This window comes from Phoca vitulina, unplaced genomic scaffold (assembly GCF_004348235.1).
Source record: "Phoca vitulina isolate PV1807 unplaced genomic scaffold, GSC_HSeal_1.0 scaffold3, whole genome shotgun sequence".
In the NCBI taxonomy this organism is placed as follows: Eukaryota; Metazoa; Chordata; class Mammalia; order Carnivora; family Phocidae; genus Phoca; species Phoca vitulina.
In genome coordinates, this window is record NW_022589706.1 from 66,790,111 (window position 1) to 66,814,694 (window position 24,584).

General features: G+C 38.6%; 1 protein-coding gene across 9 annotated transcripts in view; it reads right to left on the reverse strand.

Moving 5' to 3' along the window:
- Positions 1–24,584, reverse strand: part of FAM13A (family with sequence similarity 13 member A) — a 417,768-nt gene that overhangs the window by 97,384 nt on the left and 295,800 nt on the right. For 2 of the 9 annotated variants that reach the window (XM_032400813.1, XM_032400812.1), the window contains exon 1: positions 5,371–5,967. The exons of the other annotated variants lie outside the window; for them this stretch is intronic. In XM_032400813.1, coding sequence (XP_032256704.1) covers positions 5,371–5,399 — 29 coding nt within the window. In that variant the 5' untranslated portion in view covers positions 5,400–5,967. Of the gene's footprint in view, positions 1–5,370; positions 5,968–24,584 lie in introns of those variants that run through there. 9 annotated transcript variants of the gene reach the window in all.

Here is a 24,584-nt window from a genome sequence, read left to right on the forward strand (position 1 = left end):
GGATAGCAAGTTTACTACCCTTCCACTGCTTTCTCCACTGCTTTATGCTGAATACCCAACACCTCTACTTTTTCCATAGTTTATTTATTTTTTTTAAAGATTTTATTTATTTGACAGAGAGAGACACAGCAAGAGAGGGAACACAAGCAGGGGGAGTGGGAGAGGGAGAAGCAGGCTTCCCACGGAGCAGGGAGCCCGATGCGGGGCTCGATCCCAGGACCCTGAGATCACGACCTGAGCCGAAGGCAGACGCTTAACGACTGAGCCACCCAGGCGCCCCTTTTCCATGGTTTAGACGGGGTGATCTCTGTAAAATTTAAAAATGTCCTCATCTTAGTTCATAATATCTTTTTTATTTTATTTTATTTTATTTATTTATTTGACAGAGAGAGAACAAGCAGGCAGAGAGGCAGGCAGTGGGAGAGGGAGAAGCAGGCTCCCCGCCAAGCAGGGAGCCTGATGCGGGGCTCGATCCCAGGACCCTGGGATCATGACCCAAGCTGAAGGCAGCTGCTTAACCGACTGAGCCACCCAGGCGCCCCAATAATATCTTTTTTATTTTCTTTATTTGGAGTAATTAGCAAATATGTAGACTCTAGAGAATCTGTAACTGTCCTATGAGAGTAGAGCCTGCAGAGATCTTATTTGTTCAAATATAGACTAGTGATGAAGTCTAAGTTTAGATACACAACCCCATAAGGGTTAACCCAGATTTGCTGTAGGCAGCTTTTAACTCCCTCTTAGACTTTCTCTGTGGAGGGGGCAGGAGGGTGGCGTGAGCAGGGAGTGCTAATCAAGTGTCAAGTCAGGAATAATACAGGTTTATAGATAAATTAACTGGTGGTGTCACCACCATGGCAGTAGAGGGCTCTCTAACACTACATAGAAGATACACAAGCAGGACCATTATTACCTGGGGTGCTTCCTGGTTAACTCCCACATCATCCCCATGTTACCAGTTTTCTTGTTTGCAAAAGGTTATTCTAATAACCAGTACTTAGTAAGACCAGATGAATTCTGCTGATAAGAGGTTTCAGTGAAGTTTTCCCCTGCTGGGTCCCTAATACATGTTAATTAACCCTGTTGCTCTGTTGTCTTCTCAAAAGAGCCACTGCAATTTGAAATTATGATGTATTTCATCATCATAAAAGAAGGAATCAGTAACGCATATTGAATATCAAAATCTGATAGATGGAGTAATGAACAAGAAAAGTACATAAATGTTGTTAATCTCAGTTTGATAAGTAAACCAAGGAAAGAATAGGATGCTAACACATGAAAGTAGATGCCAATGCATTAAAACCAAAGGAATCTAAATTAATCACCAGGGTTCCTAACTTCATCTTCCATCATCATTCTTTGTGGATATAAACTGAGTTAGTGGCTAGTGGAAAGTTAACCTAGCAAATCAAAATAATGTTGTGAAAGTTGAGAGTTTTGTCATAGACATAAGACTCAGGGTTAAGATTTGTTTCTTAGCCTATCGAAGTCTTTCTATACATAAAATAGAGATCCTACCTACAGACCCACAAAATATAAGTAAAAAAGTCCCCTGGGATATAAATCATGCAAAGAGCCTGAGGTATAAAGTAAAGCCTGCAATCTGATAAAACATACTATCTCTTTAGTGACAAAAGGTAAACCTGGTCACCTGAGAAAAGAAAACTTTTTTTTTTTTTAAGTAATCTTTATGCCCAATGTGGAACTTGAACTCATGACCCTGAGATCAAGAGTCACATGCTCTACTGACTGAGCCAGCCAGGTGCCCCAAGAAAACTTATTTCAATTCTTAATTTAATATGGTTTCCCCATTTACCTCTGATATTATTTTATTTCTTTGGGGGAACCTTTTCAGATGGCAAGAATATCTATATAGTGCTATGGTGTATTGAGTTTTATCCTTTGGTATAAGAAGTACATATAGATATTTTAGTATTTTTAAAAATAATGAAGACAGTCTAAACAACTCAATATATATGTAATAAGATCCCATCTTTAAGCCATTTAAAGTAAATTGTAAGAACTGAGTTCCTCACTTTACAGAGAGTCACATTCTAAACATTCAACCTCTGCAGTTTTTTCTAAAGATCATGAGATTCTAAACAGTCAACTCCATCCTTGAAGGTCTACAAATTACATTAGGTAATAAACAGATGCAAAATACATTAAAGGGAACCAAAGTATTTATTTTATCCTTTGATTTCAACCACATGTGTTATTCTCACCTCAGTCACAGATTAGCAGTAAAAAATTTATCTTCTACATACTTTCACAATATGCTAAGAAAGGCTAAAAAGTCACTCATGGAAATTGCAAGCTAAGCAGACATTAGGGTAAAAACATGCCCTCTGATAAGATCATACACATATGAGGTTAAATAAAACACAGGGTAATATTATCCATGTAGGTACATCTCTATTATTATGCTAATCATACTGTCCATTACTGAACTCACCACATGTGTTGTAATTGCCTGGTAGTGTGACTGCATCCGCACTAGCATGTGACCTCTTTGAAGCAGAGCTTGCGTCTTAATTACCTCAGTATCCCTGGTAGTACAAACTGTTTAATATATTCAACAATATTGTAAGCATGCTTTGTTGTTGTTGTTTTTTATTTATTTGAGAGAGAGAGAGAGAATGGGGCACTGGGGCAGAGGGAGAGGGAGAGAGAGAGAGTGAGAGAGAATCCAAGCAGACTCTGCACTGGGCGTGAGCCCCATACAAAATTCCATCTCATGACCCTGAGATCACGACCTGGGTGGAAACCAAGAGCCAGACGCTTAACCAACTGCGCCACTCAGGTGCCCCTAAGTATGCTTTGTTCTAACAGGTAACACTAACACCTAGTAGATGAAAGCATGAAAAAAAAACACTTATAAAATCATGATATTAAAGATGTTATTTGGGGACATTGAGTAGTATAGTGTTAGATTCTTATATATACCTGCTGTCAATGGCTTTACACAAGCTATAATCATTAACTAGAGTTTAGATAAAGTGTTTCCCTGAGTGTGTGGACCATTTGTGTCAGATTTGCTTTCAGGAAGCTTTTTAAAATGTATTTACTTTCCCTGTCACACCCAGATTCAGATTCAGTAAGTCTAGAAAGAGGGCAGCTTATTCCTATAAGCTGATTTAAAAAAATTAGTTCCCCAGGTAATTCTCATGCACTTAAAGTATGAGAAGCATTGGCCACTCTGCTCAGTACAAATAGGGAACATGAATTTAACTGATATTTCGAGCTATTCTTTTACTCACCCACTTTTAATTCAGTTTCTAACCCCTTACTGCTCTGTAACAGAACTGAGCAAAGCACTCATGCCATCAGTCAGCATGCATACCACAAGGCTCCGCAAACTTCATGCTTCAGGCAGCATTAACAGAGGGGGCGGTTGGCAACAGTCATCATTACTAGAGACTCACAGAATTCCTTAGCCTAAGGTACCGAACTGGGTTTGGAAGAAGCAATTACGCATGGGAACAGGAAAGTTTTCTGCATTGGCACCTAAATTCACAAGAGATCCTTAAGAAAGAGAACTACACAAACCTGCTCCTTGCCTTCAGGAGGTTTATAATCAAAGGCAGACATAGGCTGTAAGTGAAGACTGCAGGGTAATCAATCAAATTAAATTCTCAGAGCCAGAGAGCAGTGAATGCACCAATCAACATTCTTGAATGCAAATTCAAATTATTCCTCTTACATAGGCTTACTGATAAGGACTAACAATGCAAAATAATTCTGGAGGAAATTATGCTAATTCGATTTCTGCTTTCATTAACTCACTAAGCAGTATTTCAGTGGTATAAAGATCTATTTTCTTAATAGTTATATTATCAAGAAGCTTATCACAGAGTCCACTAACAGCCAATATTATTCTCTAGAAAATGATTGCTTAAGACCCTTAAGACTGAAGTCATTGTAAGAAAACCAAGTGCCCAACTTTAAAGTTGGAAACCAAATCAAGTCTCCAAAAAGTGTCCATTAGTTTTAGTGTGTTGCACACTTCAAAGAATGTGGCCCTTTCCACTGGGTTAATATAGAAAAATGTCAGATTTATCCATAAACCACTGTCTGTTCCCTTGGGTTATTGATTTTTAGAAAAGGAATTCCTGGGACACCCCATCAAGTTCCCATTGCAGTGCTCTTAACATTAGAGTGCAAGAAAAACCACCACACTGGTCTCTGTCACAGTATCCATCTGCAGGAAACACCCTGCAAATAAACACTGAATTTTTGTTAACCTTATTTTCACTGTTGAAACATGAACATTCAGTAAAATATTGGTGGCAAGGTTTTTAAAACTGAAACTCATTTTTGTTTAGATTTTTTTTCAGTCATATAAACTGTAATTACCACTTGATTTTTAAGATCATTTTCACTAATAAAACCCTTTGTAGTTTTCTTAAAGGAAGCATTTATATGGAATCAAATGGCACTGCATGCAAAGCGGTTAAAGTTGAAGTATAATAATACGACTGGTAAAAGTAATTCTAAAAATCATAAAACGTGACGTGGGGCAGCTCTGAGACTTCCTCTGTGCCTCAGTTTTCCTATTGTGAAACTGGAGGATGGGCTCCAGTCCTCACAGAGGTGACTTCCAGCCTGACCACACTCTAGGATACATTATCCACTTATTCGTTCACCAGCAGTATTGTTGTTGTTGTTGTTGTTATTGAACAAACCCCTTTGTTTAAATTTACCTTTCTCTGCTTTGGTATAACTCCTCCACCCCGCCCTCCACAGTCCATACTACAATCATTAGCGAACAAAACAGAACCGTGTGCTCAGTCATTCTTACATAGCAGTTTTTTAAAAGGTGTCATTTGTGTAATAAATCTATCTAGAATTATTTATGGGGAAATTCTGACCTTCGCATTATTGTCCATGTATTGTAATGTACTTATTGACAGAAAATCCTTGCTTAGATCTGGACTCCAGAAGGGAGAGATCCTAACCGGCATTTTTACAAGGTCTCTAGCCTACGGACATCCTATCAAATGGGCCGAGAGCTTGCCACAGCTTCACAACACTGCTAAGGAGCTGATTCAGTTTTTTGGTAAACCTGTTCTATACACTCCTTCTGAGGTCAGAGATATTTTGTTACGTGTATTTTCATTCAAGGAAGGAAAGAACGGAACACAACATAATCAAGTGAAAAGCACAAGAAATTGGACATCAGTGTCAGCAAAAGCAGCAGTATTAATAGTCACATTCTCCTGCTCTTAGGGCAGGACAGAGGGTGCGACGGGCTCTACACGTTTGCAGCACGCTCCTCCAAGACGCCAAGTCCTGGCGAAGTTACATGGTTTCATACTACTCAGAAAACACAGAATAGAATAAAATCAAAGAAACAGGAAAGAGTACTACCTTTGCAGTGGCATGATTTCACAGGCCATCCTTGTAGATGAATTTGCCCGGGACCCTCAGAACTGGCTCGTCCACGCCACCTTGGCCGTCCGTGCAGGAAACGTCTCCTCACGGCGGCGGCGGCGGCGGCGCTGGGCTCGGGGCCTGAGGCTGCGCCTCACAGCTGGAGCGGCAGCTGGCCCTGCAGTTAGCCCTCGTGCTGCGGCTCCGGCCGCCAGACTTCTTCAAGCAACGCTCTCTAGTCGGCGGCCCTCCTACATTGACGCTGCAGTCCACTTTGACCTTTTGTTCCCGGGAAGCGGCCGGACCCTCCAGCCAATCAGCGGAGCAGCTGCCGTAGCGCTTCAGGGCGCTTTGGCTCCGGCTCCTGCCGCCGCTCCTCCTCCTCCTCCTGCTTCTCTGCGGGCTTGCCTAATTCTGGTAAGTCGAAACTTTCCTCTTAGCAAATCCACAGACAAGCTTGTCAGTCTGGGGAGAGCAACCAATAACTGCAGCAACAGCAGAGAGTCCCTTACCTCTCAGTGTTACAGAGACTGCCAAGGAGGAAATCCATTTGTCAAGGAAAGACACTGCCTATGAAACTAAAGGTTTCCGTGACAGAAGGCAAGAGCTAAACTCCATCCCCTCTCTTCCGTTAAATAAATAAATAAATAAATAAATAAATAAATAAATAAATCCAAACAAACCACTGGCATTGGAAGGCACGATACTTTTCTAGAAGGAAGGCATGTTTCTAGACCCTTGCCCTACCCACATTTATTTCCTGCTGTTTGTTTACACTGCAGTGGTTACTAGTCACTGGTGACATCACCCAAGGCACGTAGCTCACACTTCTGGGGAGAATACATGTCCTAAGATTGTACAGCTTCTCAAGGGATCAAAGCGTCTACTCCCATGGAAGTTATTTCCACTTACTATCTCTGCATTTTATCTTTAAAAAATTGAATGTGTTTATTTGCATAATCATTTCCCTCTAAGAACATCAACAGCATGTTTTGGTTGGTTCTTTATATATTTATCTAGTGATCTATTTATCTATCTAGCTATTTATTTTTTTTACAAGTAACACCAAATCAATTTTTCCATAAGGTCTGCTAAATGCCTGTTAATTAGCCGACCTTCCCTTGCAGTTTCTGCTTCAGTACGGAATACTAAAGTGTTATTCTGAGGATCATAATTGCTAATCCATAGATTCCATACATTGCAAGAACAGTTAGAAGTACATTTTAAAAAGATTTCTTTCACATCATGAGGGCTGCAAGGAGTTATAAGAAAGCCCAGAGCATCGCTTTTCGTGGAAGAAAGGGCAGAGGGCTAGAGTCCATGGTGTTGAGAAACAGTGGGGGCTTACTGGTCCTAAAGGTAGCCTCCTCCCCTGTAGTTTTTCCCAGTTATTTTTCACAGACCACTCGTAATTCTGAATTTAGAACACAAAGTCCTAGTGTGTGTCCTTTTCTTTATTATACCTAATAAAAACATTTCATTGTCTGACTAAATCCTTTACCATATTTATGAAAATGGATTAGTCATCCTGAAACTTGTGTTCAGATATTAAAATAGAATATTAATAACTAAAATCAGCCTTTTAAAACAGTAGAAGTTGACTTAAGTCCAGAACTTACTTTAATTGAAATGAACATATTCTTTTTTTTGATACTAGATTTGAAACTTCTAATTTGATTCTACAACAACTTAGTTCTGTATATTTGCATAAGTTTATTTTTCTTTATTTTTTTTTTAAAGATTTTATTTATTTATTTGACAGAGAGAGACACAGCCAGAGAGGGAACACAAGCAGGGGGAATGGGGGAGGGGAAAGCAAGCTTCCCGCGGAGCAGGGAGCCCGATGCGGGGCTCGATCCCAGCACCCTGGGATCACGACCCGAGCGAAGGCAGACGCTTAACGACTGAGCCACCCAGGCGCCCCACATAAGTTTATTTTTCAAAATGCCTTTACATCTTACCGAACACTTTGACAAACTGCTTGAGTTAGAAAAGCACGATTATGTACCATAACATCTACTTCATTGATGAGTACGGTAGGCACTTGAAAATTAAGTAATTTGTTCAAATTTACATAGGAAGTCAGTGGCAGAACAGAAACTGGATTCAGAGCTTCTCAGGTCCGCTCCGGAATTCTGTCACCTCATACTGCTTACTCTATTCTATATGTATATGAGTTTTTAAACATTTTGTCAGATACAGATAGGTTTAGAAATACAGCTGGCCGTTGAACAACACAGGTTTGAACTGTGCAGGTCCACTCACACAGATTTTTTTCTTTCTAATATAGTACAGCACTGAAAATGTATTTTCTCCTCCAACTGATTTTAATAAATTTTCTTTTCTCTAGCTCCCTTTATTGTAAGAATACTGTGTGTAATACATCTAACACACAAAATACGTCAGCTGACTATTCAGGTTACTGGTAAGGCCTCCAGTCCACAGTATGCCATTAGTAGTTAAGTTTTGGGGGAGTCAAAAGTTGTACATGGTTTTTCGACTGCACAGGGGTTGGTGTCCCTAACCTTCGTTGTTCAAGGGCCAACTGTAGTTAAAGTTCAAATGACAGAAGTAATATTTTGTCTTCTCTGAATTTGACGAACACATCAATACTAAATGGCTAAAATGAGTTCAACAATAAAGGACCCAGCATCATAAAAATATGCTAAATTAAACTACAATTTACATTCGATGTATACTAAAAGTGAAATATTGATGAATAGGGGCATTCAAATTTTAACATCTAATTCCACTTATGCTTCCTGATAAATTAAGTCTACCTATCAGCATTCCTCTAATGTGCCATATTACTAGTGAGATGTCAATGGTTATTTTTAAAAATTACCGAACATTGTAACTCAGTAATCACATGCCTTTTCAAGTTTCATCATTTATTTATAACAATTCTTCCTCTTTTGGACTCTCGGGTTTCTTTCCTTGGCATTACTTGATGATCATTTAGGAATTTGTACCTGGACCACAGCTCTTCCTCTCTACCACACCCACTGCCAAGGACTCTCTGGATCACTTATCTACCTTTGTTACTTCTGTTGCTAACATCCTCAAGTCAGTTCCCCAGTCAGCCAGCAGGAGCACCATTCCCCGAACTCTGCCGGTGCTAACTCAAACACTTGATATCCAGACTGCATTTGCTCCACACTTATCCTCTTCCCGTGCATCACTTAACCCCCACGCTTCTGCCTCCCCCGTTTCTCCTCCTCTTCCTTAGCTCTCTCTTCAGTAACAACTGTTCCTCTGTCTGCAGAGAATAACCTGCACCCAAACCAACTGGCATGCAGCTTAAAAAAAGGCACATTCCTGGCTCTCCTCAGCATTTAGTTATTTCTAAAACGGGTTCACTAGCTTCCTCCACGTCTTCACCCTTTCTAAATCCTGCCAGCTGGATTCTCTACAGCCAGACTGCTAAACATTGCAAAAGAAAGTCACATAACCCTGGCAACTAGTGGTACTAAAAATTCATGCTATTTAACCTCAGCATGAACCCCAATACTGTGCGGCAACCTTTTTAGTTATCTTTAAATGATTTTTCACTGCATTCCCATAGAAATTGCTGCAGATCTTCAGTGCCACAAATCTGAACCTCTCTCAGTCGCTAATTACCTCGCCTCCAAAATTTATTGAGAAAGCCAAGATCATCAAATATGAGTGAGTGAGTACCTTTGGTCTTCTTTGTTACACGTCAGGGTTTGAGTGCACCCCTGCTCCCCATATATAAACATCACACACACATCTTGCCTTCTTCTATTTGACTTCTTCTAGTCTAGGAGAGAAGGTCTCACTAACAGGATTCCAATTTCTTTTCTACCTTTTGGATCTCATCATTTCCTCCTTTCTCTGGAAGAAGCCTGATCTCTCCTAGATCTTAAATCTGCCCCCCTTCCAATGGGCACCCAAGTAAGGGACCCCAGCCTTACAGAGTCTTCCTCAGCGGCCCTGCCTCTGGTGCTGGAGTGCTGTTTCCCCTCCTTCCCACTACAAACTTCCCCAAAGCCTGCCTCTGCCCTTCCCACTTCCGCATAAATTACTGACTCCCCGCCCCATGCCAACGGACTTGAGACTTCATCATCTTTCTGAAACTGCTTTAAGGCCGCCAATGCTCTTTTGACTATGAAATCTCAATGCCTTTTCTTGGAGCCCTTTCTACTCTTTTTTTTTTTTTTTTTTAAAGATTTTATTTATTTATTTCGAAGAGAGCAAGCAAAAGCGAGCACAAGCAGGGTGAAGGGCAGAGGGAGAAGCAGGCTCCCCACTGAGCTGGGAGCCCAATGTGGGACTCGATCCCGGATCCCGGGACTCCAGGATCATGACCTGAGCCGAAGGCAGACGCCCTACCGACTGAGCCACCTAGGCACCCCCCTTTCTACTTTTTTCAGAAACACCCACCTTTGGTTTTCTGAGTCTTTGGCTCCCTGTAATCTTTCCTGGGATTTCCCCAAATGTCCCTGATGATTCCATCCTTTTATTTCATTTGTCTTTCCTCCTCTTTTACCAACCCTCCCTGCCTTGCCTTCCAGCCCAGCACCATTCAGTACAGACATTTTATTAGTGCTTAATAAATTGGGCTCCGGAATTAGACTCCTGGGGAGTGTATCCTGACTCTACGACAGACAAGCAGTGTAAACTTGGGCGGGCTGTATATAAAACTCTGAAGTTGCTCTGAGGAATAAATGAGATCATGCACCTAAAACAAAAAGAATAGTGCCTGGCAAATAATAAGTGCTAAGTCATTATTAGTATTATTATCCTAATCAACACTTTCAAAGCCTCATATTATCTGATCCCCACATTTCTCCTCCTCCTGGCCCCTCTTGTTAATGATGTTGTTATTCTCTATGAATCAGATTCAAAGCGTGAGTCATCTTTCCTTCTCCTCCCTCGCCTCTCCTTAAGCAAAGCTGTTGACTGTCCTGTCTCTTTAATCAGCTGGCCTTGGTCATCTGCAGTAGGGTGATGATCCTTCTGCCTCCATTCAACCGATCTCCAATGCATACATTTCACTATCAGAGTGAGTTTCCTACTGTGACTGTGATCTGCTCACTCACCACTCACCCTTCTGCTCAAAACCTTCATTAGCTCCCACCACCTCCTCAATGAACCCCGATTCTTTAATATGATGATTAAGACTCTCCACCAATTAACCCCACATGCCTCCTCCAGTTCAGCTGCTTATATTTCCTAAAGAAATCACTCCAGACAAACCTGGACACTATTTTCGAATCTGCTCTAAACTTTTCTACCGCAAGCATTTGTTCATGCTGTTCCCTCTGGTCTGGACTACTTTCCCGTTCCACTTTCTCCTGGCAAAATTCTACGTATACGTCAGTGAGGCTTAGGACGGTTAGAAGAAATCTCTTTCCCCTTTTAAGTCCTATAGCCCTTTACATCTCTAATGATATTTATCTTTTCTCCCCCCTGCCCAGTTTTATTATTATTTGAATCTATATGTTATTTCCCTATTGTAATATAAGATCTCTAGGATAAGAACTCCATCTTTCCTGTAGCAACTACACAGAACACTAAGTGTTGAATGAATGCATTGATAGGTCAAACACTCTTCCAGAAACAGAAGCATAGCTCCTTTGATTAGATTTTAATTTATCTAAGCAGTATTTCCATCCCCTTTTTAACATATCCCATTGTAGGCCTACACTTAAGATAAAGTAGATGCCTGATGTAGGTTCAGATAAAGAATGATAACCAGTAACTGATGAAAGAAATAAGTCACTGAGTTTACACATTGATGTGCAATTAGAGATGTACAAAGTAAGACTGTAAGATTCTATCCAAAACTTTTGAAAACTTTTAAGCATTTTATATTATCCAGTTTCTCCTGGACTGTCTATTTCCTTTTCTACACTTCAGCTGGCTTGTAGACTTCTAATTTTCTTACATAATTTCTTCACCGTATTCCAAGTGTTTGGTAATACGTGTGTTTGCCCTTGTGCTATCAAGAGCAACCACTGCTCCAAAAATGATGTGGCTTCGTTTGTTTCAATTTCAACATCAATTTGAAGCAATCAAAGAACCAAGAACATTTCTTGGCCACATTAGTTTGCTTTCGTATATTGTCTTAAAATCAGAGTGATTTACTTCCTAAGACAAAAGGACATATTAAGACAATTTCTTCCTTACAAGTTCGGTAACAAGGTGCTCCTTAGGCAAAGTTTCTTCCTCATATTTTTATCAATCTTTGTAAAAAGCACTAAGGAGCAATGGCTTCCAAAAGACAGTCACACAGGACTTATAAATGGTAATGACTAAATCTGATAGGAGTTTTTCATAATCATGAAGCCCATATTTTTAGGGTACATAAAATTTCGATACTCTGGTATTGCTGCACAGGATCCTGACTAAACTTGCTCTCTGACAATCTGTGTTAGAACACTAGTGAATTCCAGGGCTCAAGAGAACATCATCCTCATCCAACAACAACAAATGTCAAAAAAAAAAAAAGGGGGGGGGGGGGTGGGGAGGAACTAGAGAGGTATATATGTAAGGCAACTATCATTTCTTAAGAATCTATGCTGTGCTCATTTTAATAGATGTGGAAAGGAAGAAGTTAATTAACTTGAACGCTCAGTAAGTGGCTGACATGAAGTCAGCATCTGAACACTGCAGCATTTCCACTATATAATAGCTCTTACAGATAATAAAGTATTATAATTACCTGTTGATATTACATATTATCAGTAAGCTCCAGGAAATAAAGAATCCCTTCTCTTCTTTTCATCTGAGGCTCATATTTAGATGAGTAAGTGTGTGTGTGCATATGTATTACAATATCTTATAATGCTTGTTTGAACCAAAGACATACACTGGACGAGAACAAACCTCTTCTGCTATACTGAGTCAACATTGTGTGTGTGTGTGTGTGTGTTTAGTGGTAGCAGCCAGTTGTAGTTGAAAGGGGGGGAAGCAAGTGGTTGGGGTGGGCTGTTGAGGGAAAGAGGAAGATAGAAATAAAGATGGAAAAATGAAGCTTTATGTGGCATTCTTAAGTGTATTCCTCTTACTAAGAAATTAATATATGGAAATGACAGATGGGCTATCACTTGTTTTTATGTAAAAAAAACTATAGCATTTAAGAATAATTATTAAAACCTTATAAAAGATTTATTTTAGAAATCAAAACAGTGACACTCAGAATAGGATCAAGCTAAGTGGAACAGGGAATTTCTAGTTAGGTAAACTATTTCCTTTGGTAACAACAGAACTCAACCTGCTTGCATTACTTAAGGCCAAAATAAAAAAATATATAAGAAAATCAACATAATTGTTATCTCATTTATTAGACTTATCTATGGAAGAAGATTGCTGAAAAAAATCCCATGGGGATAGAAATTATATAATTGGTTTTCCAAAGACACCTCTTTAATTCTAATGGTGGATCTTACTTTCAATAATGTGTGGGGGCTTACTTCACTAAAATATATCTGACCAGCTTTGCTGGACCTCAGATGGCTCAGAGGCTTCATTTATTCAGGTGCTAAAATCCTACAGAGTGGCAGGGACGGAGTGTCAAGGAGAACACTGCTTTAACAATAAGGCAGGGTTTCCAGGCCTGGACACCTGGAGATACACTACTCAGGCTGCCCTTCTTCACCCCCTTGGCAGCTTTGATTTTATTAACTGGCTCCAACATTCCTAATAGAGAAAATAAGATTTAGAACATCCACCAGGAAGACTGAGTAATGATTTCAAATCAAAAGACAAGTGTTTATATTTCATGGTACATGAATACACAGTTCTATAGAAATTCATACAGATTTCTCTATTTTTTCTTTACAAAAGTGAATTTCTTATAACAACTGAGGGACTGAAATTTCTCCATAAAAAGTGGCTAAAAATAAATTCTTTGAGACAACTTACATAATTGTTCCCCAACTTTCTGGGACAGGGAAAAATCCACATTTTTGCCAGATGGAATCTCAGTTAGCGATCACTGCCAATAAATAAGGGCTCGAGCATATTTTCCTGGAATGGGACTCCGTGGGCATGACTTTCTCCAAATGTCCCTCAGGAGTCCAGATAATAGTGTTTCTGTTCTTACAAAATAAGTCATGCCCCACACAACAGCTGCTACCACACCTGAGATCAGCCGCCTTAAATTGTCCCAGTGAACTTTCACCCTGTTAAATGATATTTCCTGGCAGAGGAGAAGCAGGTTTCAGCAGAGCTTCCTTAGAGAAATGTCAAAGCTGTTCAGTGTGATATGGTAACCGACAGTCTAACTCTGTATCCATATATCATAAAACAAACCTCATACTTCTGAGACTTGAAACACCGAGCACAAGCACAAAATCTCTCAATGTTAACACACTGGCTGGTCATATTTATTTACTTCAACACAAAGCATTGTGCTTTGGGGCGCCTGGGTGGCTCAGTCGTTAAGTGTCTGCCTTCAGCTTAGGTCATGGTCCCAGGGTCCTGGGATCGAGCCCCACATCGGGCTCCCTGCTCAGTGGGGAGTCTGCTTCTCCCTCTCCCACTCCCCCTGCTTGTGTTCCTGCTCTCGCTGTGTCTCTGTCAAATAAACAAATAAAATCTTAAAAAAAAACCCAACAAAGCATTGTGCTTTGCTCTGAAGCAACCCAATAAATAAATAAGTGAAAATATATTTAAAAACAAAGTAAGGGGAAGTAGCGATTATTTGTATTGCCAAGAATAGGTCACATAAAAAAAAAAGGATCACAATCATGGTGCTTTAAAGTGTCAACATCCCTACTACATTTAAAAGTGCTTTTAAATTCAATGTCTCAGAGAAGTGGGCCCATTGCATTAACTGTGTACATGTTATACGTTCTCTTTCTCTGGTGCTAGTCATGTATGGAGCATTATTAGAATTCACAATGAAACCAAAACAACTTTTTTCCTCGTTGAATTTTAGTGAGGAGATACACACATTGAAAAAAGAAATTTCAAATAAATCAGGAAGTAAACTAGATGTATAAATTACTAAATAAAGCTAATAAAACCAATGATCCCCTCCATAGGCAATGCAATTGATTCACTATTTAAAGAGATAAAGAGGGGCGCCTGGGTGGCTCAGTTGGTTAGGCAACTGCCTTCAGCTCGGGTCACAATCCCAGAGTCCTGGGATCGAGTCCCGCATCAGGCTCCCTGCTTGACAGGGGGCCTGCTTCTCCCTCTCCCTCTGCCGCTCCCACTGCTTGTGCTGTCCTGCTCTCTCTCTGCCAAATAAATAAATAAAATCTTAAAAAAAAATAAAGAGATGAAGAAAATGCCTTGAAAAATAAATTATAATTCCACAATGACTTTCTAAAATATTACTTCAGGAAGACAACTCTAAAACATAAATCAATCCAACTTTAAAAGTCTAGAAACAGCCTAGTAAGATACTTTTGAACAAATATGAGTACTTCTGGAAATAATATCATCCTAGATTTTAAATCACTCTATAAGAAACAGATAAATAGTATAGAATTTGGCCAAACCAAGTAATAACTGAATGGATTCTTTGTCAATAAGTGTAAATGAGATAATATTATCTCTCTTCCTTTTCTGTCCTTTAGTCCATGACCAATGCCTGTTCTTTTACATGCTCCCCAACCCCCCCATTTAAATTTTTATTACTCAACCTCTGAATTATAGCTTTTTCTTCTTAAAAGGTTTTGCTGAGTTTAGTCTTTTCCACCCTAAATCCAGATTGCACACGTTTGATATTCCCAAAACACTGCTTTAAAAATGTCAGAAAGTTCTGAAAGTTTTTCATAGCTTACAAAGTAAAATCCAAATTCTATACACACAGGGCCCTTCCACCCTACTCCTCTGTTTTCACACTCATCACCTTTCTCTCCTTCACTTGCCTGGGGTTCCAGGCAAGCTGAACTGTCCTCGCCTACTGTCCTGTCTGCTTTCCTGCAGTTTCTATTTCAGGCATTTCTCCTAGCTTGGAATACCCTTCTGGCCACATACCCACTGAACCAAAGCTTAGCCTGTCTGGGTTTCTCCTATGTTGCTCCATCTGATTCCTCCATTCAGGGGATTTTATCTTGAATGAGTGAAGCCATAATTGCCAAGTCCAAAAGGAGTTGTCACTCTACACAATTTCTCTAAAATCTGACAATTACTACTTCCTCCTTTAAACATTTGTCATCCTTGATTTAAAAAACAAAAACATTTTTCTTATTACAAATTATACAGTATATGTTCACATAACAAATTTACAGAATACAGACAGGAAAGTAAAAGTCAAACATAATCCATCACTTACCTAACCAGTGTTCAATGTGATTGTATATATTCTACTTTTTCCTATTTATATATAATACATATCATATACAATTATATATAAAGATGGGACAATGTGAAGGTACTTAATGTTACTAAACTGTATACTTAAAAAATGGCAGAAATGGTAAATTTTATGTATGTTTTGCCACAATAAAAATATTGGATAATGTACTGTATACTATTTTATAACTCATTTTATATAGTAATCAGTGATATATTTCTAATCCTCAAAAATATTTTCTATGCTTGTCATATTAGATTTTTATCCATGATGATGATGCTTTTAATCATTTGGTTCAAATAGTGACTACCAGATTTCTCCACTGTAGAGGAGAAACATTATCTGTGAGATGATTATTTGATACTATGAAAGTTTAGACTCCAGATATATTGTGAGCATCTACTTTGAAGGCAGAGATAATAGGACTTGCTGATGGATTGGTTGAGAAGGAGTAGAGAAATCTCAGATTTTTGGCTTGAGTAACTGGGTGAATAGTGTCACAATTTATTGAGATGTGGAAAAACTTGGGTAGAAATGGGACTGCCTTTTTTTAGACAGAAGTGTGAATTGGGAGGCCTGTTTTATACAACTGAGGGTGAGGTATTTATTAAATATCTGAGTAGACTTATCAGGAAGCCAATAAGCAGGACTAGCCTCATGGGCACAGGAAATGTGCAGTCTCCTGTGGCCGCATGCTGGGTTTAATACTCTGGTGTTGATGTCTTGAAATTTTTAATAGCTTTTTTTTAAAGATTTTATTTGACAGAGAGAGACACAGCAAGAGAGGGAACACAAGCAGGGGGAGTGGGAGAGGGAGTAGCAGGCTTCCCGCGGAGCAGGGAGCCCGATGAGGGGCTCGATCCCAGGACCCTGGGATCATGACCTGAGCCGAAGGCAGACGTTTAACTACTGAGCCACCCAGGCACCCCGAAATTTTTAGTAACTTTTAACAAGGGGCTTTGCTTTTTCACTTTAGGTGGGGGGCACCCCAAAATTTAGTAGGTGGTAGCACCAATTGGATATATCAATTGGGAGTATGATGGAGAGGTTGGAGGAAAACCAACCTCTGGAAGGTCTGGAAACAGTCTGGAAAATAAGACAGATTTTGCAAATAAGACTAAAAAAGGGTGTCCAATAAGACTAGAGGGAAAAGAGGAGAGTGTGGTATTGCAGAAGCAATGTGAAGAGAGTTCTTCATAAGGGAGTAATCAGTTGGGTCAAATGCGGCTGAGCTAGAGTAAGGTAAGAACAGTAGACTGATCTCTGGATTTGGCAAGATGGAGACTGTTGGTGTCCTTAATAGGAACACTTTCAGTGTTGTATGGGTTGAAGAACAGGAGGAATGGTTATGAAGAGAGCAAGTATGTATACTCCTTTATCAGAGATTTGCTCTAAAGGAGAAGAGAGATATTGTTTCTGGGGAAGTATTAAAAAAGTGTTGTGAGCTATTACAGCATGTTTCTATCTGATGGGAAAAATCTAGAAGAAAGAAATTGATGTCACAGAGGAGGGAGGTGATTATTGGAATACAGTCCTTGGGTCAATGAAAAGGAATGGTATTCAGAGTACAAGCACAAGGGTTGACCCCAAAGAGGTGCAAGTTTAGTTCATCCACTGTAATAGGAGAAAAGGCAGAGTATAAGGGTACAGATATGAATACCTTTGTAGATTTGGGAGGTAGGAGGGTAACATCAGTCTTTTGTGATTGTTGTGTGAAATAAGATAAAAACTTTGGATTGTGCTATAATATTTTATAGATCTAAGCCGTGTCCATTTCTCTATTGAACTGAGGTTCATGTTTTCAGAAAGCAAAGGCAGCAGTGAAAGAAGAGAAGAGTTAGGATGCTAACTTAATTTTATTTTTGTTTTTCTACAATCAGGTTCAGATGTTTGATAAGGGAACCAAAAAGACAATTCCATGGGAAAAGAATAGTCTTTTTAGCAAATGGTGCTGGGACAACTGGATATCCACAAGCAAAAGAATGAAGTTGGACCGATGCCTCACACCACATATAAAAACTCAAAATGTGCCATATACTTAATTGTAAGAGCAAAATCATAAAACTCTTAGAAGAAAACATAAACATAAATCTTCATGACTTTGGATTAAACAATGGTTTCTTAGATAAGACATCAAAATCATAAACAGCTAGAGAAAAAAATAGATTACTTGAACTTGATCAAAATTAAAAACTTCTGTGCTTCAGGGAACATAATCAAAAAAGTGAAAAGACAATCCTCAGAATATGCAAAAATATCTGAAAAATTGCATATTTGATAACAGATAGTACCCAGAATATATAACTAATTCTTCCAACTAGTAAAAAGACAACCCAATTTAAAAAACGGGCCAAGTATTTGAATTGCCATTTCTCCAAAGAAGATATACAAATGGCGAATAACACATGAAAAGATGTTCATTAGCCCTTAGGGAAATGCAAACCAAAACCACAATAGGACACCATTCTACACTTAGCAGAATGGTTGTAATAAAATAGACACTAACAAGTGGTGACAAAGATGTGGAGAAACTGGAAATATCATACATTGTCAGTGGGAATGCAAAATGAAGCAGCCACTTTGAGAAATAGTTTATGGGTTCCTGAAAAAGTTAAACATAGGTTACTATATGAACCAGCAACTCCACCCCAGGCATATACATAAGAGAACTGAAAACATGTGTTCATAGAAAGACCTGTACCCAAATGTTCATACTAACATTATTCATAATAGCCCCAAAGTCCAAGCAACCCAAATGTACCTCAACTGATGAATAAACAAAATGTGGTGTCTGCATTCAACAGAATTTTATTCAGCTTCAAAAAGTCATGAAATACTGACACATTATAATATGGATGAACCTTCAAAGCATGTGCTAAGGAAAGAAAGAGGCAGAAGAACATATATTCTATGACTGCATTTATATGCAATGGCAAGAGTCAGAGCTTCATAGAGATGAAATGTCACTGACCATTCACAAAGAGGAACAAGGGCACTCCAAATAAAAGGAACAATGTTAGCAAAGATGCAGAGGTGTGAAACTACTATGGCATCTTTGAAATAATGTGGTTGCAATGCAGCCTGAGCATAGGATAAAGAACTGTGGTAGAGTAAGTGAGGTAAGTAGATTGAGCCAAATTTTTAAAGAACTTGAATACCTTGAACTTTATTCAATGAGAAGTCCTCTTGGCTTTTATAGCGCTCTCTTATGCCTCTTCTAAACCTCTTGCATTATTTATTTTTGTTAACTACGGATAAATTTGTCTCACTTAATAGACTGGGAGACCCCTAAAGAGAGCATGCCTTAGTTCTTTCTGGCTTTGCAGAGCCTAGTGCAAAATGTGCGGTACATAGAATGTGCCCACTAGGATTTTGTTGACTTTGAATTACTAAAATAAATTCAGTTAAGGCCACAGCAGTCCACTTATACTTTGGTGATTTATAGGCTACCAAAAATTATCTGCATATATGACAATAAATTTCCTTACTGTTACCTACCTTCTCTTTCATCAACCACTCATACTATAAACAAACTACATTTTGGCTAATTGAACATAATAAAAAAAAAAAAAATAGAAAGAAACCTTACCAAGAACACAATTAACATTTTGTATGTTTTATGTATTGTATGCTGTATTCTTACAATAAAGTAAGCTAAAGAAAATGTTATTAAGAAAATCATAAGAGAAAATAAAAAAAAGAACTTTAAAACAACTGTAAATAGAAGTTTGGATCCCAGTGAAATGTCAAAATCTGAATAGTCAGAGCAATTGTAATGAGTGGCAGATTTTGGTGAATGGGTAGAGAACTATTTGTTCTTTAATAATCAAAATACTTAGAGAAATATCAGAGACTTTCATTTTAAACCACAAGAATAAAAGGAGATTGAAGTTAAACACTGGAAAATATTTTTAATAGATATTCAGCTTATATGAAATAGTTCATCTGAGAAAACCTTGGAATATTTATTGTGGGAGCCAGCGGTGGTTAAGAACAGATTAGAAAACTATCTGTAGAGATAGAATTAGATATTTTTTTCTAACCAACTCTGGGACCTTGGGGCCTTTTACAAACCTACTTTTCTATAAACCTTTGTTAGGAAGGCCAGAGAGTGGGAATGCCCTGTCGGGGAAGTGTGTGGGGAGGCTTACCACTGTGCTTTTCACAAGGCAGTTTCAAACTCTTTCCCCACGTGGGAGCTACTGCAGTAAAGCTTGCAAGGTCAGCAATACAGTTAAAACATTTGGTAATTTTTCAAACAGTATGATTAGGAATCTTGTAGCTAAGAATCCTAATTTCATTTGATGTTCACTAGTCAGTTCAAGATTCTGAAACTCGGCTCCACATATCAGAGCGTGAGACACTACGGGGAACACACATGTTCAGGAAATAATCGGAGTGCCCTTTATGAAGTACAAACATGGGATAGTTATGACTGCTTTCTGTGGCTGGCTGGACTTGAGAAATGAAGTCGGGTGCCTGGGTGGCTCAGTCGGTTAAGCGACTGCCTTCGGCTCAGGTCATGATCCCAGGGTCCTGAGATCGAGCCCCATATCAGGCTCCCTGCTCTGCAGGGAGCCTGCTTCTCCCTCTCCCACTCCCCCTGCTTGTGTTCCCTCTCTCACTGTGTCTCTCTCTGTCAAATAAATAAATAAAATCTTAAAAAAAAAAAAAAAGAAATGAAGAAAGTCATATTTAATTTCAGGACTTAATAGATTAGGATGCTTGATGGACAATGGGTACAGTTAAAATTGTTGAATATTGATTCATTATTAATATCATTTAAAGTCTGAATCTTATGACGTATACTACTGTTAAATCTCATATAACAGTTGTTTGGCAAACATCACGAGGCACACCCTTTCTGCCACAGGGTCAGAGAGTTGCAGAGACTGGTTATGAGCCTCATAAAACAACGGATTGCTCCTGTATAAATAAGCAACATGTTACTGATATAGGGACAATATCAGGGTCGGAGCCCTGGTGGGGAGATGGCCTAGAGATTAAGTGGGGAAGATAAGAGAGCAGAGTTTTGACTTCTGTGGTAACTCTAAGGGTAGGCAGTACAAGGTTCCCTGGGGTGAGGGGAGTACTTTCCAAAGACCCAAAGAGAGAAAACTCACACATAAAATTCTACTCTTTCAGAATCAGACCTCAACCTCTGAGAGGTGTAGGTCAGCTAGATGAAGAGAATGGAACTTAAACTGAGCACATGTAATAATAACATCACAATAGGAGCCAAGGCAGCGGCAACAAAGTAGGTGCCTGTTAGGTAGGTCCCGTTGTGGATGCAAAAAATACCCAGAAGACACATTCCCTCTCCACCAGGCAGTCACAACCAGGCTGAGGAGGAAATTATAAACACACAAAAGGGTAAAATAACTGAAGACAGAAGACAGGCAGGAAGTAATTGTAAAATAATCAAGACATATATTAATCTCAGCCTGCCAACAAAATATGTAATCTTGGGTAATTCGCCTAACTCAAAAAATATTTGTGAAATGAATAATCTTTTCAGAATCATGATTTCTTCAGCCAAAGTTACTTTTCAGATACAAAAAATCTTTTTTCAGAGCTACTCGACAAAACTGTGATATAGACAAAAAATGTCACATGCAGGGTTATTATAATTTTTCCAGCATTGAGGTATCATTGGCAAATACCAAATTGTAATATACTTAAGGTATAAAATGTGATGATTTACGTATACGTTGTGAAATGATGACCACAATTAGGCAAATTAACACTTCCATCACCTCACATAGTTATGATTTTGTTTTTGTGATGGGAACAATTAAGATAAACTTACCCAGCAAATTTCAAGCATAAAATATAATATTATTAACTACATTCATCATATTATACATTATATCCCTGGAACTTATTCACCTTATAACTGAAAGTCTGTAGCCTCTGACCAATATCTATCCATTTCCCTCTGCCAGTAGCCCCTGGCAGCCACTGTTCTACTCTCTGCTTTTGAGCTCAACTTTTTTAGATTCCAAATATAGGTGAGATCACACAGTATTTATCTTTCTGTATCCGGCTTACTTCACTTAGCATAATGTCCTCTGGGTTCATCCATGTTGTTGGAAGTGGCAGGATTTCCCTCTTGTATTATGTGTGTGTATACATTACATTGTATACATACAAGAAATATATACAGATACACATACACTGAATATACATACACAATGGAATATTACTTCTACCACATTTTCTTTATCCCTTTATCCACTGACAGATACTTAGATGGTTCCATATCTCGGCTATTATAATTAATGCTGCATTAAACGTGAGAGTATAAATATCTCTTTGAGATACTGATTTCATTTCTTTGGCCATATACCCAGAAGTGGAATAACTAGATCGCATAGTTTTTGAGGGACCGCCACACTATTTTCCATAATGGCTGTACCACTTTACATTCTTACCAACCCAGTGTACAAAGGTTCCCTTTTCTCCACATCCTCACCAATACTTGTTATCTCGTCTTTTTGATAAAAGTCATTCTAACAGGGATGAGGTGATAGCTCATTGTAGTCTTATTTTGCATTTCGTTGACGACTAGTGACATCATTTTCATATATCTGCTTGCCATTCCTACATCTTCTTTGAAAAAAGTCTAGTCAACCTCTTTGCCCATCACCCATTGAACCCATTACCCCCCTCCCCCACTGCCCACTTCCCTCCCCTCTAGTAACCATTAGTTTGTTCTCTATGGTTAAGAGTCTATTTTCTGGTTTGCCTCTCATTCCCCACCCCCCATACCCAGGTTCATCGGTTTTGTTCCTTAAATTCCACATGTAAGTGAAATCATAGGGTATTGTCTTTCTCTGACTTATTTTGCCTAGCATAATGCTCTCTAGCTCCATCCATATTGCTGCAGATTTCATTCATTTTTATGGCTGAGTAATATTCCATTTTACACACACACACACACACACACACACACACACACACACACCCCACATCTTTTTTTATTCATTCATCAGTCAATGGACACTTGCATTTATCCATAATGTGGCTACTGTTGATAATGCTGTTATAAACATCAGGGTACATATATCCCTTCAAATCTATATTTTTGTATCCTTTGGGTAAATAACCTAGTAGTGCAATTGCTAGGTCATAGGGTAGTTCTATTTTTGACTTTTTGAGGAGCCTCCATACTGTACTCCAGAGTGACTGCACCAGTCTGCATTCCCACCAAAAGTGTAGGAGGGTTCCCCTTTCTCTCCCCAGCCTCGCCAATACCTGTTATTTCCTATGTTGTTAATTTTAGCCATTCTGAGAGGTGTGAGATGATATCTCACTGTAGTTTTGATTTGTATTTCCCAGATGATGAATAATGTTGAGCATCTTTTCATGTGTCTGTGGGCCATCTGTATATCTTCTTGGAAAAATGTCTATTTATGTCTTCTGTCCATTTCTTAACTGGATTTATTGGTTTTTGGGTGTTGAGGTTCATAAGTTCTTTATATATTTTGGATATTAACTCTTTATCAGATATGTCATTTGCAAATATCTTCTCCCATTACAAAGGTTGCCTATTAGTTTTGTTGTTTCCTTTGCTGTGCAGAAGGTTTTCATCTTGATGAAGTCCCAATAGTTTATTTTTGCTTTTGTTTCGCTTGCCTCTGGAGACATGTCTAGTAAGAAGTGGCTATGGCCAAGTCAAACAGGTTGCTGCCTGTGTTCTCTAGGATTTTTATAGTTTCCTGTCTCACATTTAAGTCTTTCAGCCATTTTGAATTTATTTTTGTGTATGGCATAAGAAAGTTTCATTCTTCTGCATGTTGTTGTCCAGTTTTCCTAACACCTTTTGTTGAAGAGATTTTTTTTTCCATTGGATATTCTTACCTGCTTTGTCAAAGATTAGTTGACTATATAGTTGTGGGTTCATTTCTGGGTTTTCTATTCCATTCCACTAATCAATGTATCTGTTTTTGTGACAGTACCAAACCGTTCTGATTATTACAACTTTGAATTGTGATGCCTCCAGCTTTGTTTTTCTTTTTCAAGGTTGCTTTGGCTATCTGGGGTCTTTTGTGGTTCCATACAAATTTTAGGATTGTTTGTTCCAGCTTGGTCTTTGCCCAGTTTTTATTTATTTATTATTTTATAATAATTATTATTTTTTTGCTTTGGAATTGTATAAGTTCCTTGCAAATATGCAAATATTTTCTCTCATTCCAGAAAAGACTGCCTTTTCATTTTGTTGATGATTTCCTTTGCTATGTAGAAGCAATTTGATGTAGCCCACTTACTGATTTTTTTGTTTCCTGTGCTTTTAGTGTCATATCAAAAAAAATCACTGCCAAGACCAATGTCAAGGAGCTTTTTTCCAATATTTTCTTCTAGGAGTTTTATAGTTTCAGGTCTTATGTTTAGATATTTAATCCATTTTGAGCTAATATTTGAATATGGTGTAAGATAAGGGCCAAATTTTATTCTTTTCCATGTGGATATTCAGTTTTCCCAACAATTTATTGAAGACTATCCTTTCCCCACCAAACACATAGCCTTGGTGTTTTTGTCACACTGTATTTGTGTGAGCTTATTTCTGGGCTCTCTATTCTGTTCTATTAGTATATGTTTCTTTTTATGCCAATATCGTACTGTTTGATTACTCATAGCTTTGTAACAGTTTGAAATCAGGAAATGTGATGCCTTCAGCTTCATTCTTCATAAGATTGCTTTGGCTATTTGAGGTCTTTTGTGTTCCCACATCAATTTTAGGATTTTTCTATGAAAAAAGTATGAAGGAACAAATTATCTTTTATTTATTTTATTTGTTATTTTATTTTATATTTTATTTTTTTAAAGATTTTATTTATTTATTTGACAGAGACAGAGATAGCGAGAGCAGGAACACAAGCAGGGGCAGTGGGAGAGGGAGAAGAAGGCTTCCCGCTGAGCAGGGAGCCCGATG